At 33.9% G+C, this 21,064-nt stretch overlaps 4 protein-coding genes across 4 annotated transcripts; 2 read left to right on the forward strand and 2 right to left on the reverse strand.

Moving 5' to 3' along the window:
* The first annotated feature begins 7,674 nt into the window (after window positions 1-7,674).
* Window positions 7,675-10,306, forward strand: LOC123692021 (vacuolar protein-sorting-associated protein 36). Its single transcript, XM_045636644.1, has 7 exons — window positions 7,675-7,899; window positions 7,969-8,164; window positions 8,255-8,610; window positions 8,838-9,002; window positions 9,249-9,349; window positions 9,580-9,694; window positions 10,086-10,306. The coding sequence occupies exons 1-7, from the start codon at window positions 7,804-7,806 to the stop codon at window positions 10,254-10,256; spliced, it is 1,200 nt and encodes a 399-aa protein (XP_045492600.1). The 5' UTR covers window positions 7,675-7,803; the 3' UTR covers window positions 10,257-10,306.
* A 1,013-nt stretch (window positions 10,307-11,319) lies between these two features.
* On the reverse strand, window positions 11,320-12,486 carry LOC123692028 (piRNA biogenesis protein EXD1-like). The gene is made up of 3 exons (XM_045636651.1): window positions 11,899-12,486; window positions 11,693-11,809; window positions 11,320-11,605 (listed from the first exon to the last, which is right to left on the reverse strand). The coding sequence occupies exons 1-3, from the start codon at window positions 12,484-12,486 to the stop codon at window positions 11,363-11,365; spliced, it is 948 nt and encodes a 315-aa protein (XP_045492607.1). The 3' UTR covers window positions 11,320-11,362.
* A 44-nt stretch (window positions 12,487-12,530) lies between these two features.
* Window positions 12,531-13,020, reverse strand: LOC123692036 (vacuolar ATPase assembly integral membrane protein VMA21 homolog). The gene is made up of 2 exons (XM_045636663.1): window positions 12,861-13,020; window positions 12,531-12,782 (listed from the first exon to the last, which is right to left on the reverse strand). The coding sequence occupies exons 1-2, from the start codon at window positions 12,879-12,881 to the stop codon at window positions 12,531-12,533; spliced, it is 273 nt and encodes a 90-aa protein (XP_045492619.1). The 5' UTR covers window positions 12,882-13,020.
* Window positions 13,021-16,346: 3,326 nt separating this feature from the next.
* Window positions 16,347-20,819, forward strand: LOC123691895. Its single transcript, XM_045636480.1, has 6 exons — window positions 16,347-16,388; window positions 16,729-16,829; window positions 19,581-19,692; window positions 20,087-20,173; window positions 20,335-20,433; window positions 20,508-20,819. Exons 1-6 carry the CDS (start codon window positions 16,347-16,349, stop codon window positions 20,817-20,819), a joined length of 753 nt encoding a protein of 250 aa, XP_045492436.1.
* The last annotated feature ends 245 nt before the right edge of the window (window positions 20,820-21,064 follow it).

Below are 21,064 nucleotides of genomic sequence, written 5' to 3' on the forward strand. Positions count from 1 at the left end.
AAGAAGAAGAAGAAGAATTTGAGTTTGAAAAAAAACCACGTCAAAATCCGTTGCGTAGTTTTAAATATATAAGCATACAAAGGGACATAGGGACAGAGAAAGACACTTTGTTTTATACTATGTATACTATTACTTTAGAAAAATAAATAAACTATTTTTTATATATTAAAGTTGTTTTATTGAATACATACCTTTAGGTAATCTTTGAGTACTCTAATGATAGCTTCGCAGGTCTCTGGTATTATCTCAGACAGTAGTTGTGGTGATATACATGTGCTTAATTTAAGATCATTATATTCTCTTCCTGACGCGAGATATTTTAAAGTTGCCACTAATCTTTCTTCGGCAGTTACAGCTTGCCTCATAACTGTATCGGTTTTCGCTATATATCTTTTCAAAAGATTTAATATTTCATCGAATGATTCTGGAGTCATTCGAAGATATGTTCGGAAATCTTCATCATCCAATTCCTTAAGGAGCCGCATATGACTGTAATTTTCTCTATTTCTATAGTAGAATTTAGCCCATTCTCTTCGTTTTTTCCTTTGTTCCTTTTGCAGCGGTGCTGTAGCAACAATGGTTGCTGCAACCAACGCTATTTTAGCATTTTTCGATAATACCGGTGGCATGAGGCAAGACGTCCGTTCACTACTTCATAACAAAGTCAACTGCATATATTATATTAACTCTATGGTCAACTGACAGCTGGAAGGCCAACCGTCGGACAATCTGTAGCAATGTCGGAATGGTTGCCATGTCGGTTCCAATATGGTTGGCACCAACCAAATCGGAGCGTCTGTAGATGCTATAAGCAAAAAGGAACCACCCAGCAAACACGCACTAATAATTATGAGATATCAAAGGATTTACAAAAACATTTGCAGCTCTGTTAGATGAAGTAAAATTAATATTTATTTTATTTAAATTCATTGATAAATTACTTATTTAAGTATGTGTATATAAATTTGTTCTGAATACTCTTAAACTTTCTAGATAAATAGGAAAATGTGCATATGGTTCCTTTTAACATTATCAATTGATAGGCTTAGTTGATAGGTTTTCTCTTATACAAAAAAGAACCACAACCCAGGGATTTAATGATATAAATGAAACTATGTATTTATAATATTGTAATAAAGCTTTAATTAAAAAGATATATAAAATAATACATATAGAGGGCGTTTATTCGACGTTATCATCAAATTGGATTTCGAAATCCACCGTGTCTAGTCCATCTATGTGGTCTTCTATTGCATCATCACTAATAAGATTGTTATAAAAACTCTGTGCATATTGTGGAATGAGATGTAATATGGCCTGAATATCGCTTGAAGGTGAAGAAAGCTTCTCCAGAGGCATCGACGTATAAGTTTCTTCGTTATATCTTCTGTAATAAAAAGAAAAAAGCTTTAAATCAAAACAATATAGCCACGTGGCTTTTATACGTAGATATATGGCGACAGCAAAATATGATTAGTTCTAATAAAGCCGTGTCCCTACTAGAAGACATGTTGTAGGTACATGCGTGATGCGCCATGTACAAAAAACTGGCTAAGTGCGAGTCGGACTCGCGCAACGAAGAGTTCCGTACCATTATCTATAAAAACGGCAAAAAATCATGGTTTATTGTATGGGAGCCTCTGAAATATTTATTTTATTCTGTTTTTTTATTATTTGTTGTTACAGCGGCATCAGAAATACATCATCTATGAAAATTTCGACTGTCTAACTATCACAGTTCATGAGACAGAGTGACAGACAGACAGACGGACAGCGGAGTCTTAGTAATAGGGTCTCGTTTTACCCTTTGGGTACGGAACCCTAAAAATCACACGCAACAGTGACCAAACCAGACCAAACCTAGCAAAAAATTAAATAAAAAATTAAATAAAAAATTAAATAAATAAAATTTTGAATTTCGCGGGCTAATTCATCGACAGTTGTATTTAAGGTGAAATGAGACCCAAAACAGACGTTTCGAGCTCACAGAGAATTAATTTTTTTCTTCAAAAACTACCAATTTGATTTTTTTTATTTATGGATTTATTTAATTGAAGAGTTTGTCTAGTGACGTGTGGGAACCGAAACACGATTGAAAAAATTTGCCTCGATAGAAAAACGTTGTGAAGTTTCCTAAAAATTAAACGGTCAATCAATTTCATTTGGACAATAGTAAAGTAATATCAATGAAACTTTATCCACATCCACTTTCATTCAATTCTTGAGAGACGTGCGGGATTAGATTTTACTTTTAATACATCAGTAAATTAAAAAAAATATATTTATAAATTATGAGTACAAAATTGCGCGTAGGCCGGTCGCTTCCGCGGTCCACCGTTCTGCTTCCTGTTAGTCGACGCTAACGGCTAACGCGTCTTAGAGAGCAGTCCTGTACAACTTTTTCGCGCGGTGCCGTTGTCTACTCGCATACGTGATTTAGTGTTAGTGATACTAAAGTTTTTCATAAACATGGTGAATTTTGGTGGCCAAAACATTGATGGTGAGAACATTAGGAAGAAAATGTTGCGAAGGCAGATGAAAAAACTACAGTTATTGAACCCAAATAGGTAAGTTTGATGTTTATCATGCTTATTTATATTTATTATGTCTTTCGGCCGCTACAAGTCTAAAGATTTCAACTTCCAATATATTGATTACTAGGTATATTTACAAGTCTAATTTGAGAAACGCATAAATCCAAATTTGAAAGTTATTTTTACTTGTAATAATTAATTATTTTAATTTTTTGGAGTATTATATGTTTACTAAGTCTGAATTGAGCAACGCACAAATCAAGATTTTATAATTTTATGCACTCCATCTTTATTTTTATTTATAATTTTATTATTGGTATAGATAAGTAATGTTTTAGTTATTTTTTGAGATTTCATCTTCCAATAAATATTACTGATTTGTGTATGTATGTTTATTTCTAACTGCGAAGCGCGACGAGCAAGAGACATATTTATTTACGGAACAAGGTGAAGAAGAAAAAATGAAAGTCGTATCAAGAAGATAAACATTGGAACAATAAAATAGTACCAAAACCAGCATTCGAAAATATCTGTTATGTTATGTTATATTATATATCAAATGTCAAAATTCTATCTTATTGTATATCATATATCTGATATTAAATATATCAAAATGTCGGATATATTTATTAAAAAAAAAAATCAAAATTGTAAATAATATTTTTTTGTTATTGATTTTTTCAATAAATATGAGGTAAAAATGTACTTCAAGGGCCGTTGAGTTGGGCAACCAAAATTTTCTTGGAGAAAGGTCTATGCCTAAGTAACTTACCCGTAAAATCTTAACCTGCGGAGATTTATAGTTTTTTAGAAATTAATTATTAAAGTTTCATAATTTTTCATACAATTTCGAACAACCATCTTGACATTTTTTTTTTTTTGTTGCGTTTCGTTACCTACGTACGTACGTTTTAACCTACGTAGTTTTTTTTGTTTGAGTGGGAATCGCCCTAAAGTCGCTTCTGGCACTCGCAGGCCGCTACCGCGGCACGCTCGCTTCGCTCGCTCGGCTCGTGCGGCAGTTCAAGAGTTAACCTAACACGCTCGTCGCTTCGCTCCTCGCTACCTATTTGAATACTAAAAGTAAAAGTTAATCGATTTTAAAAACTGAAGCAAGTGAGCTATAAAAATAACTATAAAATTGTTATAAAAACAATTTTATTTTGGCTAAAAACATTGAATAACATGTAAATTAATTAAATAAAAATTCATGGGTATAAGAGTTGTACTTGCAAAAACGAAACGCAACAAAAAAAAACAAATGTCAAGATGGTTGCTCGAAATTGTATGAAAAATTATGAAAATTTAATAATTAATTTCTAAAAAACTATAAATCTCCGCAGGTTAAGATTTTACGGGTCAGTTACTTAGGCATAGACCTTTCTCCAAAAAAATTTTGGTTGACCAACTCGACGGCCCTTAAAGTACATTTTAGCCAAATATTATATATATTATGTAAAAAAAAACCAAACGTAAATAGCATAAGTCTATTAAGTATTTTTATTATCATATTGTACGTAAAGTCCCCACGACGAAAAACTGTAAATTTTGTTTAAAAAGATTTTTAAATAACTTACATAGGTAGCGACAATTCTAACAATAACAAATCATTTCATCATAAAATAAATTAGTCGCAAGCTCACTTTTTGTAACCAGACTTGTACCAATTAAAAATCGACCTTCGTGCAAAGGAACAAAGGTCGTTTTTCTAGTCCGATGGGTCCGGCAACGAAAAGACGTTGCCGGATCGCTTTACTCGGCTTCAACCGCGCGAATATAAGAATTTAAGTAAAGTTCATTGAACCTCCGTTAGTTCCGTATGTTTCCGTCATCTATTCAGTTGTGTGGCATGGCGAGGGGATTTTCGTGAAGCGTCCCGCGCGCTCTTATGCTCTACCCAAGGGGCGTAGCCCAAAAGGTGCACAAACACGATTGTATTTCGCCTTAAAATAGGGTTTAGTAGTTTCATCTCGACACAGTGACAGATGAATCGTAACAAAATGACTTTTAATAATTCGACTCGCCTTCGTGAACAACAACAGTGTCGTTAAAATACGTAAATCCACACAGGATTCCTCTTGTACTTACTAATTAATGAACTATCTTTTTAAAATCACTCCACAATCGGGAATGAATCAAAAGTGGATAAAGCGTACCTGCATCTCATAGATTCAATAAGTACTTAAATGCATTAAATAAAACTACTTACCCGTTGTATCTTCATTATGGTCCAAGAGCCAGTGAACCCTGGGACTAACGGTCTCCCTGTAAGGCTAGAAATTTGTATACTTACGATTTATGGCATTCTAAGAGCAATAGCCATGATTGGCAGGCGTCAGCCCTGCACGTCATCAGCCCCTTTATTTTTAAAACTGTTAAAAAAATTGGATTTTTAAACTTGTTTCTGTAAGTTTGAAAATTTAATAGGATAAAGTTTATTTATTGTACATCTTAAAAAAAATTGACAGGCGATTATAATAAGCAGAAGTATACGACAGATCAATTAGAAAATGCACAGTTGATGAGGTAAAATAAACTTTATCCTGTATGCTCGAAATTTTTATATGTCTTCAAATAAACGTCTCGGAGTAAGTATGTACAATGCCAGGCGGTTTTGAACAGCATAAGACCTTGACAGGCGATGGGACAGCTGCAATGGGCGTGCGAGTGAGAGGTGTTGCGTGAATGCCTATAGTGCGAGTGAGACCGTTTATATAATACGAAGGGACGGGTATATTGTTATCAATTGTGCAGTGATATTGTGTATTGTTGTACTTTATATTAACGTTTCAGTAAATAGTGTGCAAGATGGAATCTGAACACGTGGTTTGTTTGATTTATAACGAAGACATTGATGAAAAAACTGTACGATTTACAGAGACTACTTTAAATAAAAATAAATCAATATTGAAAATAAGAAAAGACAATAATTTAAAATTTAAACTTTATCCTGTATGCTGTAAATTTTTATATGTCTTCAAATCAAGCTTCAAATAAACATCTCAGAGTAAGTATGTACAATGCCAGGCGGTTTTGAACAGCATACGATCTTGACAGGCGATGTGACAGCTGCTAAGGGCGTGCGAGTGAGAGGTATTGCGTGAATGCCTATAGTGCGAGTGAGACCGTTTATCTAATTATCGGTTATCGTAAGAATTTCGTCAGTTGTGTCAACGATTTTTACTTGCGTGGATGCTTTGAGCTATAACATTTCTTATGTTAAGTGATTTCAAATTTAAAAAAAATCACAATAAAAAAAAGAAAAAAAAATAAAATAAATACACAATATCACTGCACAATTGATAACAATATAAAGTTTGATTTTTTTTTAATTTGAAATCACTTAACATAAGAAATGTTATAGCTCAAAGCATCCACACAAGTAAAAATCGTTGGCACCAGTAATGTTTATATATCTGTGGTTGGCACAACTGACGAAATTCTTCTACATTGTTGCTCGAGAGCAGGTACCCGTCCCTTCGTATTATATAAACTGTCTCACTCGCACTATAGGCATTCACGCAACACCTCTCACGCGCACGCCCTTTGCAGCTGTCCCATCGCCTGTCAAGGTCTTATGCTGTTCAAATCCGCCTGGCATTGTACATACTTACTCCGAGACGTTTATTTGAAGACATATAAAAATTTCGAGCATACAGGATAAAGTTTATTTTACCTCATAAACTGTGCATTTTCTAAATGATCTGTCGTATACTTCTGCTTATTATAATCGCCTGTCAATTTTTTTTAAGATGTACAATAAATAAACTTTATCCTATTAAATTTTCAAACTTACAGAAACAAGTTTAAAAATCCAATTTTTTTAACAGTTTTAAAAATAAAGGGGCTGATGACGTGCAGGGCTGACGCCTGGTCATGGCTATTGCTCTTAGAATGCCATAAATCGTAAGTATACAAATTTCTATCCTTACAGGGAGACCGTTAGTCCCAGGGTTCACTGGCTCTCCAGCTATTATTATCTTCGGTGTTCGTCTCCAATGCTTTTCTTACCAATTGCCTTAGCCAATTGCTTCCTGAAGGTTGGAGGTATTGGTCAAGGTCATTGAAGGTAATTAACAAAAACAATAGAACTTACTTCGCGGAGAAAAAAAACGGCCGTCACGTATTCGAAATACTTCGCTGAATGTCACCTATATTGACAGATGTTTGACGATTTACTTAAAAAATTGAAGTCCCTTTTTATTGGGTGAAGCCATTATTTAAGAGAAGAAGAAGAAGAAGAGTTTTGCACTTTGAGCTATATATTATGACGTAATGAAATACTCATTATGCCATGTGAAAATATCGATGCTAAATCGGTAGAAAACTAGAATGCTTATAATTTTTTATAAAATAAAATAAAACTATGTTTATTTTCGTAAGTATTAACAGATACACATTATTAAATTGACTTGTACAGCTTGGACTTGACGAATAGCCGTATTGGAAACTCCTCCTCCTCCTCCTGTAATAAGTTTTCATAAAATTATATTCCAATCAACTAACAATATTATAGTTACCTACATATTATAATATTTTTTAATTGAAAGTATCAAAGCGGGTAAGTCCAATTTACCAATAAAATCTTCTAAATTGAAAATTGTGATGTGTTTGACCCTTCTTCATCAAATATTTTTCTATACACATTATAAACAACACCTCTTGCTTGTGATCACAGCGGCTTTTTCGACATTTTCGAAGATTTTTTAGACAAAATCCTAAAAAATATCTAATATTTATCAACTGCAAAAAAGACAAATAATTTGACAACCAATTTGATAGTTGTCAAATAAGTTGCCACATGAAAATCTTTTATTTCTTAAATATAAATATGCCATCAGATTCTGAGCAACCATGAAAATATATATTTTACTTCATATAGTTCCTTGGTAGCAACACATTTTCGCTACACTACGATAAAAAAATACTCTGTGATCTTTGGTAAAAAAAAATATTCTCTATAATACATAGGTACATATATTCTGTGAATTGTGATCTGTCTTTTTAAAATATATAATCTGAAATCTGTTTTTGTCAGTTTGTCACTGTGGTACTGTCAAAATTGCTCTATAAATTAAAATAATTCCCAATAAGTACATTAAAAAAATATTGATTACTTTTCAATTTTCCATAACTTATTGATACCTTTACTGTTTGATTATTCTCATATTATTTTTGTTAAAGAAAATTTAAACAAAATTTCGCTTTACTAATGATTTTATTTTTAGAAATATAATATTTAAAACAATATAAATGTTGGTTCTGAAAAATGGATAGATTTGAATACATGGAGGCGCGTTTATTTGACGGCGAAAATTATATAAAACGCGATAAAAACGTGAAGCTGTATGATGGCGAAGATAAGGTAAATGATTCTGATTTGCTTAAAAATATGTTATTTTGTAACGTGCCTAATTTTCATACCTTATTGTAGACTCAATACGTAGATGGTGAGGTAGTGCTTACATCTCACAGACTACTGTGGGGAAAGCCAGGCGACATACCCAAAGGCCTTATTTGTTTATCTCTCTATTTGTACTATGTTTTCTGTTTGGAAGAAGAGAATGGTGGCGTTTTTGGCCTAGGCGGTCCGAAACGTATAATATTGCATTTGGGGCCTGCCCTTCCAGGTATAACACAGTTTTCGTACACAATAAATTTTTATGTTAGTGTGTATTTATAAATGCAGCAAACATTTATACATTTTTAAATATTTCCAGGAAAAAGACCTGGCCCAGCTGTAATAAGCACTTACCACTTCATAAAGCTTTCATTCAAAGATGGTATAGATGCTGCTTTTTACAAAGCTTTGAGTGATGCTGTGGCTGCAAAGTTATGGGAAAAGCATCCAATAGAAACAAATGCGTTCAGCAGCCCCAACATGAGCCCAAGACCATCAATAAACCCTATTAATTCTAAAATTCGATCAGGAATAGTTGGGATTGAAAGAAGCATTGAAGAACAACATAAAGCAACTGATGAAAGTATCAGCGTTGCTTTTAAAGATTTAACTAAGCTAATGGAAAAGGCTAAAGATATGGTTTCTATTTCCAAAACAATCTCTACTAAAATCAGGGTAAATATTGATTTGATTCTTCAACAAACAAGAAGCTATTAATGTAATAAGAATGTTTAAGTTTATTTCATGTGTAATTTTTGTGTTGCTTGTTCAAGAATTTTATGAGTCTGTAGATTAATTTCAATAAAATGCCTGTTAGTTTTATAAATAAGTTTCATTCACTGTTTTTCATTATTCAATTTATAACATTAATTCAGTGTTAGTTATTCTTGAATCCGATTTAGGAAAAACAAGGTGACATATCCGAGGATGATACAGTAAGATTCAAGTCATACTTAATGAGTCTTGGAATTGATGACCCAGTGACCAGAGATGCATTTAGATCTGACTCAGAGTATTATATGGGGCTCGCACAACAAATATCTGATATGATGGTTGCGGCACTGATGGTAAATGTTTATATTTAACATTTTTAAGAGAAAGCTCACAAGAGTAATACTGGTTTTCAATATGCTAATGCTATTTTTGCACTTTATGTCTTAGAAATAAAATAAAAACATGATTTGAATTGTGATTCTGATGTTTCAAATATTCCCAGACATACCATCATGTGGTTATATTTCAATGAATGCCGTAAAGATTCTAATTTTTTAAAAAGAACCCAATTTTCTGGATATAATTTTAAAATATTATAGGAATGTGGAGGCATAATGTCCCTGGCTGATGTTTGGTGCCGCGTGAATAGAGCAAGAGGTTTGGAACTAATATCCCCAGAAGATTTACTTAATGCTTGCAAGTAAGGAACTATTCATTTTGATAGCAATTAAATTAAGAAGTAGGAACCTTTATTTAATTTCATATTATAAATAGATAATAAAGTTAGCTTCTAGTCCTTGGTCCTTGAGCAATCTTGAAATAACACAAGAAGTTTAAAAAATAATAATCAAGTAATGCATGGCAGAATGGGTTTATTTTATGCCACCTTGCTGGGTTCAATATAAATAATTTTATTGAATTACATTTTAGGTTACTCCCAAACATTGATGCGCCAATGTCTCTTCGCAAATTTCCAAGTGGCGCATGTGTCCTTCAGCTGAATAATAACAGAGATGAAGAAGTTGCAAAAGCTACTAGTCAATTGGTAATTATTATCAAAATATACAATTGAGAAAGTAATTCTTATCTTGAATACAGTTTTTTCATTTAACTCTGATGAGAATAGATACTATTCTAAAAATTCCTATTTAATTAAAGAATACACTGATAATCCATTATTGAATAAGTTAAATAATTATAATGTTTCCTTCTCTTCAAAAACCTAGATAGAAATAAGTAGATATACAGTAATTATTAAGAATGAATGGATTGTTAAATTTAAGCACAACTTAATGTTCTGAACTACATTATTTTTGTGTGTAAAAGTTATATGTAGTTTTAAACCACCACCAATCAATATAAAAAAAAATATCCAACACCACCTTTCATGCAATTTTGTGATCTACTGATTTATATAATTTTATCATAATTTACAGATTGAAGAAAATGGCTCGCTTACTCCTATTAAACTATCGCAAATCGCAAACGTATCCGTCCTCTTAGCGCGTGAACGTCTCTTCACTACAGAAAGACTTGGAATGGCCTGCAGGGACGAATCTATTGAAGGATTAGCTTTTTATCCAAATCTATTTTTAAGCAAAGTGTAAATTATATTTATATTTAATAATATATTTTCTTGAGACTTCGAAGTTCGAAATGTATTTTTTCTTTCACACTAAAACAACACAATAAGCAGAATTTTTTATTGAAGCAAATTCACAAAAGCTTAATAAACTTAAACCTACATTTTTTTTATACCAACTGTAAACAACCTCGCAAAATATCTTGAGACACAACTCTCTTCTTATACATAAAGATATGAGCATTTTTCTATGCATTCTAAGTGTGAAATGTAATACTGGACAAACAGTGCTCAGTTTAATTAATATGTAGGAATATACTGTTAAAGATTAACTTTGTGTCAAAATTTTTATCTTCTCATACTGAGCCTGATAAATTCATTTTTTCATTGTCATTCAATTAGAATTTTTGCTTCTGGATTGATGTATATTCATCATTAAGTTATACATATTATAAATATTATCTTACATTTCTTTATTGTGTGAGAATACATTAATTATTATTATGAATATTTTTAATTTCTACACCTAATCAGTTATAAGCCCCAAAGCAAATTCACACATTTGTTTCCAACCATCACCACTTTCACATAATAATATGTTGTGAGATCTTTTAAGTTTTAATAAAGAATATTGAGACGATAATCACACATTAAGAATTTAAATTATTATTATTAATAAAGCAATATAACATACATGAAAGTTGTGATTCATTCATGTTGAAATCTAGATTTTTTTTTTCCATTTTTTATTTTTTACAATGCTACTAGCATAATATATTGAAGTATCCAAAAATATACATATAATGTATTTGCCATATCATTCATAAGCAATGGATTTGCAAAAGTTAGTAAACACATGCCACAATCATGTCTTTAAAGACCATTAATAGTTTATTTTACAACTTTAGAAGCTTTTCATTGTGATTATATTAAGCACTTGAGGCATACTTTATTTTAGAAACTTCCCCATTAAAATGTAAAAATACAGACATTCACAATAAACGTTTTTGTACCAACACCTTGAATTTTCAATAAATAAGCTACAATAATATAGTTTAAATAAAATTGGCAAAATAAATAAAATCATATCCTAATTCTAACATTTATTACTCAAAGTTGGAATGAATTTTGTTAATACTCAATTGCACTCTGAAAATCCTTTGGTATCTGGTTGTATTTTCCACACAACTCCCATGCTTTGAAATCATCACATGACCTCACACTTTCTATGAAACATTCAACGCCTCTTACAAATGGTAACATCATCTCTTGATTTATAACTTCAGATAGACGGTGGAGGAATGCAATATTTTTAGCCAGGCTTTCTTTTATATTTGAAGAAAGTGGTCGCTCAGTGCACTGTACTATATCCATCTAATAAAAAATTAATAGATTAGAATATTCAAAGTTCTGCAAAAAATGATCAGCAATTTTGGACAACAATTATTTAATCATAAATACCTTTTCATCAATTGTGTTCAATTTTAGGCCAAGATGAGTATTCAGACATTGTGCTAAAGTTTTTACGTTATCAGGAACTCTACCTGTTTTATTTTTGGTGATGATAAGGTCACCAACCTGAAAATTAAAATTAATAATAATTGAAATATTGTTCAGACAACTTTTATTTAGAAGACTTCAAGATCAAAGATGCTCATCATACTAACCTGAGTGTCAAAAATGGATTTAATCTTAATATTATGTTTATGATATAGGCAGTCAGATATTTTTCTGCAATCATGGACAATCTTTTTAATACTTTCATCTTCAAGTATATTCTTTAAGCCAGCATCAAAGGCATGATATTGCATAACTTGAATGTCAAAAATGTAAATCTGTTCTGGAGTTGAAAGCACTAAGAATGGCATTTTACATTTCCGTCCCATGTGTGCACCATCAGTACTCAAAGCTATATAGTTATAGTGCTTCAGTACATCCATTGCCTCATGAAAAGTGCTATCAACTTGATTAATGTAGACATATTTTTTAGATACTTTCAAAATTTCTTCACATTCCTTCTGGGATATTTTCAAAAATGTTTGCTCATTTACTTCTTGCAGTTTTACAATGTTTCTTACCTCGGAATCATAGTAGTGGCATACACCTTCACTCTTATCATTTAAAGACAACTCTTTCACGTTGTAAAGTGATATTTTTGATTTGTCATTTGTGATGCTATAAAATCTGCCTTCTACCACTTCAGAATCTTTTGTATGTAATTGTAATAAATCTCCTTTCATATATAGACTGTCCATTTTGCAAGTTTTATTGTAATATATGATAAGACTTCTGAGTAATACTAATCCTTTTTAACAGGCTTAGTCGGAGCTTTTTCAGCCTCACTGTACGCTCTGTATATGTATAGGCCAAGTGTAATATGTAGAACGACTACAGCTACAACAGCAGAGTAAACGCTGCTTGTAATTGGCTCTAAACGTAGTAAGCCATCGAATAGTAAACTCTTAACTAGGAAAAAAGAGACCACAGGGACGATGATGATGAACAAACAGTATTTTATAACTGTTCGAAAGACCTGAAAGTCGGGTAATTCCTAAAAAATAAAATAGGTTATATGACAGTGACAGAATCGATAAATATTAAATTGTAATTACTTTAGAATATTACTTACATTTGCCTTGCCTTCAATCATTATAAGTTAAAACAAAAAATAAAAATAAATCAAATAATCAGAAATTGGAGCACGCTCATCAATAATCCAAGATCACTGATCAATGACACAAATGACGATGACAATAGCGAATAGAACAACCAAAAAGTTACAGTACAATCACGTTCAATAATCGAAGGACATAAAAATAAAGTACCCAATTCACGTTCCTAGCCGGTCGCAGTTTCGTAGTGTACGAATTACGATATTGTTTATTTAGGTGAAAATGTAAGATGTACGTACCTACAAGTATTTGAGTAAAATGTATATAATATAAGCACAGTATTACCATATTTCCTACAGTAGTGCGACGAATGTACTTGTGCAGAGAAACGGAGGGGAACTGGTGGGGGTCGGGCGACGCGGGCCGCGTAAGGCAATCACGCTGAGATTGCTTTACCTATCGCGAAAGGACGACACAGTCGTATTTTTTGTGTAATAATTTTATTATACACTAGCTTCCGCCCGCGACTCCGTCCGCGCGGATGTCGGTCTTCGCGTGGATGGTTATTTCTCCATTTTGAGTACCTCTGTCAATAACATCTTATAAATATCTATTGGACCCAATTCCCAAATACGGGTAGGCCTATAATAATACGCAACGTGTGTTCGCGGTTCTACGGAACAACTTCTATGGATAAAACTGAAAAATTAAGATTAATTTTTTTCTACGTATTTTTCTAGGATAAAAAGTATCCTATTTTACGCCCAGGATAATAAGGTATAATTATACCAAGTTTCATCGACATCGAACTGCTAGTTTTCACGTGATGCCTTCACATACAGACAGACAGACAGACAGACAGAAATTTTTTTAATCACATATTTGGGTTTGGTATCGATCCAGTAACACCCCCTGCTATTTATTTTTTCAATATTTTCAATGTACAGAATTGACCCTTCTACAGATTTATTATAATATGTATAGATAGGTACTTACATATTCTATTATGGCGCGCACAAACTATTCCGTCTACGGATGTAAATCTACATTGAAATCCCAGAAGGAAACAATATTTATTATTCTTCTATTAAGTAAGTAAGTTACTTAATGATCTAAGGTCTGAACGGAAATACATCTACTGTCAATAAGACATCCTAAGGCGGCCACTGAAAATCAGTGATAACACACTGAGTGGTTGGCCTAATTATGGCATACGTACTTAGTTATATCTTTTAAGTTCCTTTTTCTTAACTAAATTGTATCTTTTTTTATGTGTCCATAATAAACTTATTTTCATTTCATTTCATTTTCATATTTCAGAAAGATTGTATTAATTGTATCTGTTGAATTAAAATCAAAGCTATGCATATTATGTTGTCCTCATTATTTTCTAATCAGATTGTACAATTATGTACATCCCAATGCGAATGCATTACTTAGTTAAATGATAAAATATACAATTAAGAAAATCCAAAAATAAAGTGTCCACGTAAATAATATTTAGCAGTGCAATATCTGTAATTATATATTTATGAACAAATAATTACATCAGATTTAATAATCGCAATTATTTTGAATGTACATATGAATAAATGATTTCATCATAATATTAATAATCACAATTGTTTTATTTCCCATTTGTTGCAACCCTAGCGTATTTTCGTGTGGCAGCGTAAGTACCTACGCTGGCGGCGGCATCGCGCGACATCAAAGGCGTTTCATTACTGTAGGAAATAATATTGTAATACTGTGATATAAGTCATTGAAGTATTTTGAAGTAAAACTTGTTTAGGCACGTTAAGAGTAAAATTTAAAGTTCGCGTCAATACCGTCACGCCATGGAGTAAGGCGACAATTTTGGTATCTTTGAATCTTGCCAAAGAAGTTTCATTTCTGACACGTGTGCTTGGTTTTTTTTTATGTCAGAGCAAGCAAGGATCAGGTTGGCCACCTGATGTTAAATGTTCACCACCGTCCATACACACTTGTAACACTGGAAGTGTTACAGGTGCATTGCTGGACTTTTGCTGATAAAATCTAAGATAAAATACTCTCTTTTCTTGAAGCTCCCAATGTCACTGTTCGATCATCGCAGGTGGTAAATTGTTCCAAAGCTTCACCGCACGCGGAAAAAAGTTGCGAGGGTGGCGTACGGTGGTAGAGCGTCAACGATGATGCTGCGGACGGAATGAAGTGCACACAGAAGTGCATATTACACTTCGCTCAATTTAGGACTAAATTCAGAAACAACTTAGAAAATTAGTGATCATCCTCCTTAATTTAGTTACTGAATCAGATTGCAGACGAGTGTCATAGAACCTGCGGATGCAGAAATTATCTACGAATGAATTTTAGATCGCTTTAAAATCTCATGACATCGTTAATTCACAAGTAAGATAAAATATACTGATTCCGCCAACCAGTTCAACGCAAAAAAGGTTTACGTTTAGTTGCGCGCATGATCTTTTTTTTATTTGTATTTTAATCCAAAATTCATGATACAATAAAATATTATATAATATGAACATCAATATTATATACCTTTTATTATATACTACGTTTTACTCTATTTATAAAGGAACAATATTATACACTCTCACAACTTCATGGTCTTTGAGCGAGCATAAAGGCGAAGCAATATAAAGGAAAGTTAATTATTTTTGTTATGAAAGCAATGGTGTTTTGACTACAATAGTAAATATTAGATATTAAAATGTTTGAAGAGGGTTTTAGAGTTCTCTAAATTAATTACAAAACATGTTATACTTTCAAGAATTTTGATTAATAACTAAACAAAGAAGACACAAATAAATACAATGTCGAAATCATTAGAATAATCAAAAAGAATAAAAATCAATAATTAACTATTATAATATATCAAACCTTGATAACTTAATAACAATATTGATACAATTATACTTAATTAATATTCTTAATTAATTAAAAAGCATTTTCATTTTTTGTAACTAATAAGGTTTAAACTAGCAATTCGTCTAAAATATTTATTGAAATCGGCACAGCAGTTTTTGCGCTATACTAATATTATAAATAGGATATGTATGTATGGTTTTCACGCATAAACTACTGGACCGATTTCAAAAATCTTTTCACCATTAGAAAGCTGCATCTTCACTGAGCAACATAGGTTTTATCCAGGAAATCCCACGGGAACGGAAACTATGCGGGTTTTTCTTTGAAAACGCGGGCGAAGCCGCAGGCGGAAAGCTAGCACATCTATATTAAAATTAAAATTCTTCCTCTTTCTACGGATTATTTTACCTAAATACGTAATAATATTTATTACATAGTGTATACGGAACTGACCTGAGTAGAAGTTGCAATACAGTCTTTGCTATGAAACGATGCTACAATTTATTATATCATTTTATGTCTCACTCACGTAAGTTGTGGTGAAAATATCTATTCAAACAATTTTCTCGATCATTCATAGTTTGACCAGGAAAAGAAATATTAGTATTGTATAATTATTATAAAACATAAAAATGCTCAAAGTTGAATACGGTGTTATTTGTCTTATATTGTTAGTAAGTAAAACGCTTTTAAAGGCTTTTAACAAGAAATAGTGCAATAATGTCATTAATTTATATATTACACGGGTGTAATTGTTTCTGTAAGATCTCCAAATAAATAAATAATAAATATTTTAAAACGATCATTGTTTATAGCAGCAAATATTATGATCTTTTTTTATTTCTAGAATTTAATATGGGTTCATGGTACTTTTATAGACCTCAATGAAATTAAAAATCATGTCCTACAATGGAAGGATCAAAACTTAAATTTTAATGAGGTTAGAAATTCAATAGTTACTATTCAATTATTTAAAGTTTAAACCTTTTCACTTATTTTGTTCTACATTTTTAGGTTGGAGTGGCAACAAACGGAATTTTTGATCTAAGTGACGTTAAAAATAAATTACTGCAGTGGAAAACTCAAAAACTATCAACTTTATGTCCATCGAATGGGTACTTTTAGAACAAATATAAATAATAAAAAAATGTTGTGTGGTTTTATGAAACCACGGTAAAAGTGAAACTTAGGCACAAAATTATCGTATTTGTACGATAATTATTATCGTACGGTTCGATCGATGCATTTTGGTCTACTCGAAGGAGCGGTCTAATTGGTCTACTCGAAGGAGCGGCCTAATTGGTCTACTCGAAGGAGCGGTCTAATTGGTCTGCTCGGTAATAGGTATGGTCTACTCGAATGTGCGATCTACTTGTTCTACTCGGTAATAGGTTTGGTCTACTCGAAGGTGCGGTCTACTTGGTCTACTTGGTAATCTAGGTGCGGTCTACTTGGTCTACTCGGTAATAGGTATGGTCTACTCGAAGGAGCGGTCTAATTGGTCTACTCGGTAATAGGTTTGGTCACCTCGAATGTACGGTCTACTTGGTCTACTCGGTAATAGGTATGGTCTCCTCGAATGTACGGTCTACTTGGTCTACTCGGTAATAGGTTTGGTCTACTCGAATGTGTGGTCTACTTGGTCTACTCGGAAATTGATGTAGTCTACTCGGAAATTGGTGTGGTCTACTTGGTCTACTCGGTGAAGGTATGGTCTACTTGGTCTACTCGGTGAAGGTGCGGTCTACTTGGTCTTCTCTGTGAAAGTGCGGTCTACTTGTTCTACTCGGAAATTGCTGTAGTCTACTCGGAAATTGGTGTGGTCTACTTGGTCTACTCGGTGAAGGTACGGTCTACTTGGTCTACTCGGTGAAGGTGCAGTCTACTTGGTCTTCTCTATGAAAGTGCGGTCTACTTGTTCTACTCGGAATTTGGTGTGGTATACTTGGTCTACTCGGAATTTGGTGTGGTATACTTGGTCTACTCGGTGAAGGTGCGGTCTACTTGGTCTACTCGGAAATTGATGTGGTCTACTTGGTCTATTCGATAATAGGATTGGTCTACTTGGACTAATCGGTGCGGTCTACTTGGTCTACTCGGTAATAGGTTTGGTCTACTCGAATGTGTGGTCTACTTGGTCTACTCGGAAATTGATGTAGTCTACTCGGAAATTGGTGTGGTCTACTTGGTCTACTCGGTGAAGGTATGGTCTACTTGGTCTACTCGGTGAAGGTGCGGTCTACTTGGTCTTCTCTGTGAAAGTGCGGTCTACTTGTTCTACTCGGAAATTGCTGTAGTCTACTCGGAAATTGGTGTGGTCTACTTGGTCTACTCGGTGAAGGTACGGTCTACTTGGTCTACTCGGTGAAGGTGCAGTCTACTTGGTCTTCTCTATGAAAGTGCGGTCTACTTGTTCTACTCGGAATTTGGTGTGGTATACTTGGTCTACTCGGAATTTGGTGTGGTATACTTGGTCTACTCGGTGAAGGTGCGGTCTACTTGGTCTACTCGGAAATTGATGTGGTCTACTTGGTCTATTCGATAATAGGATTGGTCTACTTGGACTAATCGGTGCGGTCTACTTGGTCTACTCGGTAATAGGTTTGGTCTACTCGAAGGTGCGGTCTACTTGGTCTACTTGGTAATCTAGGTATGGTCTACTCGAAGGAGCGGTCTAATTGGTCTACTCGGTAATAGGTTTGGTCTTCTCGAATGTACGGTCTACTTGGTCTACTCGGTAAAAGGTTTGGTCTACTCGAATGTGCGGTCTACTTGGTCTACTCGGAAATTGATGTAGTCTACTCGGAAATTGGTGTGGTCTACTTGGTCTACTCGGTGAAGGTACGGTCTACTTGGTCTACTCGGTGAAGGTGCGGTCTACTTGGTCTTCTCTGTGAAGGTGCGGTCTACTTGTTCTACTCGGAATTTGGTGTGGTATACTTGGTCTACTCGGAATTTGGTGTGGTATACTTGGTCTACTCGGTGAAGGTGCGGTCTACTTGGTCTACTCTGAAATTGATGTGGTCTACTTGGTCTATTCGATAACAGGATTGGTCTACTTGGTCTACTCGGCAATAGGATTAGTCTACTCGAAGGTGTGGTCTACTTGGTCGACTCGGTAATAGGTATGGTCTACTTGGTCTACTCGGTAATAGGTATGGTCTACTCGAAGGAGCGGTCTACTTGGTCTACTTGGTAATAGGTATGGTCTACTCGAAGGAGCGGTCTAATTGGTCTACTCGGTAGTAGGTATGGTCTACTCGACGGAGCGGTCTTATTGGTCTACTTAGTAATAGGTTTGGTCTACTCGAATATGCGGTCTACTTGGTCTACTCGGTAATAGTACTTGGACTAATCGGTGAAGGTGCGGTCTACTTGGTCTACTCGGTAATAGGTTTGGTCTACTCGAAGGTGCGGTCTACTTGGTCTACTCGGTAATAGGTATGGTCTACTCGAAGGTGCGGTCTAATTGGTCTACTCGGTAATAGGTTTGGTTTACTCGAAGGAGCGGTCTACTTCGTCTACTCGGTAATAGGTTTGGTCTACTCGAAGGTGCAGTCTACTTGGTCTACTCGGTAATAGGTATGGTCTACCTACTCGGCCTACTCGGTGAAGGTGAGGTCATGGCGACATATCCAAGGGTGTGGTTTTATGAAACCCCGGTAAAATGAAATTGTTCGAACGGTTCGGAACACTGCTTTGTGTAGCGCATGTCGCGTGCCGAGTAGGTAATACCTACTCGGTTGCCGCGATACACGCGACATGCGCTACACAGACCAAAAAGTTTGAGGCGATGTAATAAAAGTTTCACTTTAATAATTTTACTTGGTTAGTGCATATGTTTTTATTCAAATTTTGTTTTTTAGGGCACAACTACAATTTTTATTAAATTTAGTATGTAGCACTGCTCAACCTACGAACGTAACCAACCGCGACGCTTGCATATCTTGTTTTTCTAGAGTGACGTCTATGCCAGAGGTATGTCCTTCTTTGTTCTACAAATTGTTATGAACTCTTGCATTTAAACTTACTTACTTACTGGAGTGGCGCAGGGACCCAAAGTGAGTCTTGGCCTCCGACAATAAGAGCCTCCATTTTACTCTATCCTGCGCCATCTCTTGCCAGTTTTCGATTTGGAGGGTGCGCAGGTCTTTGGCGATTTCGTCTTTCCAGCGGTACATAGGACGCCCAACCGGACGGCGTCCAGATGGCCGTCCCAGGTACGCTCGTTTCGCTGCTCGATCTTTCCCCATTCTTTCTACATGGCCGAGCCATCGGAGTCTTTGCGATTTAATCTCACCGATGATATTTGGCTCAGCCATTAGGTCTTCAAGTTGCATTTAAACTAACTTATGTAATTTCTTTATTTAAGGGTCCTCAAGAATTAAATGCCTTGAGTGTTTGTGCCGTACAATATTTTGCTAATACATCGTATTTTAGCTGTGCAACAGCGCTCATGGTAAATATATTATTTATTTATACGTATAATTATAATGTTGACGATACTATTATATTATTAGCATAATGTTATATTATTGTACGTAAGTTTTTACTACCTACAAATTTTAAAGCTTAGAAGAATAAATTCCTAATCATTTATTTTGTGATTGCAATTTTTAGGCTCTATCCACATCAGCTTTGAATGTTCAACCTTCAGGATGTTATATGGGATATTGCGATTTTGTACGATGCTTAAGAAGAACCAATTCAATGAATTTGGTAAGTATTAAATTGTTAATTATAGCATTCACGGTATAATTTTTAGTCTAACAATAATTATGCATTTTTTTAAGATCACGCAGTGTACGAGAGAAGCTAGAACTGGTGTGAATATAACAGTTGATGCTGATAATGTTCGATTTTACACAAATGTAACATCATGTATCTTGGCAAAAACAAGATGTGGTCCTTTTAATCCTATATCTGGTGAACCACAAACTCCAGGTTACACATCTTCAGGAATGAGAGTTAGCAATGCACTTCAGTTTTCTGAAAACAGTGAACTTCGCATATTGGCTTTTTCTGCAAATACACCGGTCTCTTCATCTTTTTGTTCCACTATGAATAATTTAAATCAAACTAGTTGGTTGACAAATGTATGTTAATGTATAATTTATGAATAAACTAGGTTTCAATGTAAATTAAGACTTAAATTTTATTTTTTCTAGAATATGGGTTTTGTATTAATAAGCTTTAAGATTAAAAAAAAAAAAAAAAAAACTAGCGTTAAGTTCAAAAATTGCAGGGAAGCGATTTTTTTTCGGAATTAAGGAAACAAACATTTGTGTATAGCACTATAGGCGTGACGCGGACGTTGCCAAGAAGACAGAGTAAGTATGTAAAGAAAAGA

This window comes from Colias croceus, chromosome 5 (genome assembly GCF_905220415.1).
Source record: "Colias croceus chromosome 5, ilColCroc2.1".
Classification (NCBI taxonomy): domain Eukaryota; kingdom Metazoa; phylum Arthropoda; class Insecta; order Lepidoptera; family Pieridae; genus Colias; species Colias croceus.

What these genes read in the sequence shown, in the direction of transcription:
- LOC123692021 (XM_045636644.1), top strand. Translation starts at nt 7,804, where the DNA reads ATGGATAGATTTGAATACATGGAGGCGCGTTTATTTGACGGCGAAAAT. An exon ending in TGTATGATGGCGAAGATAAG is followed by an intron (nt 7,900 to 7,968) that starts GTAAATGATTCT and finishes ACCTTATTGTAG; the next exon opens with ACTCAATACGTAGATGGTGA. An exon ending in CAAAAGCTACTAGTCAATTG is followed by an intron (nt 9,695 to 10,085) that starts GTAATTATTATC and finishes CATAATTTACAG; the next exon opens with ATTGAAGAAAATGGCTCGCT.
- LOC123692028 (XM_045636651.1), bottom strand. Translation starts at nt 12,486, where the DNA reads ATGGACAGTCTATATATGAAAGGAGATTTATTACAATTACATACAAAA. An exon ending in AATCCATTTTTGACACTCAG is followed by an intron (nt 11,810 to 11,898) that starts GTTAGTATGATG and finishes TTTAATTTTCAG; the next exon opens with GTTGGTGACCTTATCATCAC. An exon ending in TGAACACAATTGATGAAAAG is followed by an intron (nt 11,606 to 11,692) that starts GTATTTATGATT and finishes ATTTTTTATTAG; the next exon opens with ATGGATATAGTACAGTGCAC.
- LOC123692036 (XM_045636663.1), bottom strand. Translation starts at nt 12,881, where the DNA reads ATGATTGAAGGCAAGGCAAAT. An exon ending in TGATTGAAGGCAAGGCAAAT is followed by an intron (nt 12,783 to 12,860) that starts GTAAGTAATATT and finishes TTTATTTTTTAG; the next exon opens with GAATTACCCGACTTTCAGGT.
- LOC123691895 (XM_045636480.1), top strand. Translation starts at nt 16,347, where the DNA reads ATGCTCAAAGTTGAATACGGTGTTATTTGTCTTATATTGTTA. An exon ending in GCTGTGCAACAGCGCTCATG is followed by an intron (nt 20,174 to 20,334) that starts GTAAATATATTA and finishes TGCAATTTTTAG; the next exon opens with GCTCTATCCACATCAGCTTT. An exon ending in GAACCAATTCAATGAATTTG is followed by an intron (nt 20,434 to 20,507) that starts GTAAGTATTAAA and finishes CATTTTTTTAAG; the next exon opens with ATCACGCAGTGTACGAGAGA.